At 41.9% G+C, this 1877-nt stretch overlaps 1 protein-coding gene across 1 annotated transcript; it reads right to left on the reverse strand.

The window, feature by feature from the left end:
* Window positions 1–1327: 1327 nt before the first annotated feature.
* EAE97_012188 (uncharacterized protein) lies at window positions 1328–1672 on the reverse strand (the record flags this gene model as incomplete). The annotated part of the gene is made up of 2 exons (XM_038882702.1): window positions 1328–1583; window positions 1620–1672. The coding sequence occupies 2 exons, from the start codon at window positions 1670–1672 to the stop codon at window positions 1328–1330; spliced, it is 309 nt and encodes a 102-aa protein (XP_038726476.1).
* Between the last annotated feature and the right edge of the window lie 205 nt (window positions 1673–1877).

The following is a 1877-nucleotide window of genomic DNA, read 5'->3' on the forward strand; positions in this document are numbered from 1 at the left end:
AGACTACGTGTTGACGGTATCCATACACCAATGACGGCTTGACATATAAGGTATAAAAAGACTTGAAAAGAAACCACATTGGAGATTTCTTTTGCCAAATGATATAGAGAGGATTAGTTTCATGTTGTGGATACAAGGGACAAAGTAAGGTCATTGAGTTCATTTGCTATTCTTTTCGGGTAGCCTCATAGTTGCTGGCATAAACAAATATCAAGCCTCCCATATGTAATTTGTACTGCTATTCTATACGATGAAGTTAATCGGCGTTGAAGGATTACTCCAAGTGGGACTGACAAGTACCACAATTTTCGACTTTCCTTCAAGGAATCATCTGAGCATGCTACTTCGACCTTAATTACTAATAGGCTAGTGAATTATCTCAGGTTGTGAGAGAATTCTTCATATTGTAATGAGTTCTGATGCTCTTCGTCTAATAAACGCGCCAAAAACTTACAGCGTTGTCGAAATTTGTCATCGCTAGTGGCATGAATCTCGGAGGTGTTGGATATCTGCTTAAAGAAAGAAGACTATCATCAGGATTGATATCAGATGTAAATGGATTTTCCTCAATATCTTGGATGCTTGCAAAGAATTACCTGTCGTGATGTGCTTGCCCCTGTCTGAACTGTGGGAAGGTCTCTTTTGCATGGAAAACCCCGTGATGATACTTGTGTCAATAGTGTAGGAGTGATGTTGCTTTCAGGAGAACTGCTTTAAAGACTTGTAGCATATCTACCAGGCACTATTCTAAGATGATAGTTGATAGTCAATGGTGAGGAAAAGCCCGTCTCTCTTACTTTTTGAGAATCTTGGATGACGACCTCACGGACTCCATCAAAAGATTTCACCAATATACATTGATCAATATCTACTTCGGACCTCTCTAAGGGTATTTAGACGCACTGACATGAAGAGCCAATAAGCAGCGTAGTTGTCACGGCCAAATTTAACAATTTAACTTCAATGCTAGGGGCTGTTCGCTTCTATGTAGATCGGATCCCATACTAAGGGTGCATCTGATGTTGGAGTGGAGCTTAGTTTCCGGGTAAATCGACTTGTTGTAGGCTTCAATCCTTCAGCTGGAAGGAAAGATGCAGGGGTAAATTTCTACCTGATTAGCTGAGCGCCAGCACTCTCATACTATGTATTAGATTTGTATTTTGCAGCTTTGAGAGACGATGTGAATTGGAGTGGTCGGTCGAATGATAGATTTATTACAGAAGCTTCTTGGGTGTACATAAGAGTCCCTTGATATAATACCTTCGAGTCTCATCCTGACTTTTCTATTTTCAAGGAGCGAATCTATGAGCCTGGACAGCGGAGTTAGTCATCCTTGCTTGATCATTCGGCTCATAAGTCGGCGTTTTATAAGAGCGTCAGAAGCTCCTTGTACATCCATTCTAACGACAATGACTACAGTGCCTATTGCTAGCGCGAGCTCTGCATCGTGAGTAAACGCAGTAGTCAGGTCTGTTCCTGATCTCCTAGGAAGCGCTTCAAATTGCTGCTGGCTGATCGCCTCCTGCCTTAGAGCTGCCCAGAATGTTTGGCTAGATGTATATCTTTCGAGCCCCTTGCCGATACTGGAGATTAGGGTCGGCTACCATGATGGCGTTGACGTTTCATCTCTCTTGACAACCTTGGGGAGCATTACTACTTCCGCCAGCTTCATTCTTCTGGTTAGTAGTTCTTGGCTAGTCACGATACAGACATCTCCCGAATCAGTATTTTAACACTTGACCAGCATGCCTTGAGAAGGCGAGCAGTGACGCGGTCTACTCCTAATGAAATATATGTAAATCCTATAACATTATTTTCCACTTCTTCTACAAAGATCGTTTTTTTATAAGGGAGCGTTTTTTTGTGTGTTTGATTAC

Source organism: Botrytis byssoidea (assembly GCF_014898295.1).
Source record: "Botrytis byssoidea strain MUCL 94 chromosome Unknown BBYS_055, whole genome shotgun sequence".
Classification (NCBI taxonomy): domain Eukaryota; kingdom Fungi; phylum Ascomycota; class Leotiomycetes; order Helotiales; family Sclerotiniaceae; genus Botrytis; species Botrytis byssoidea.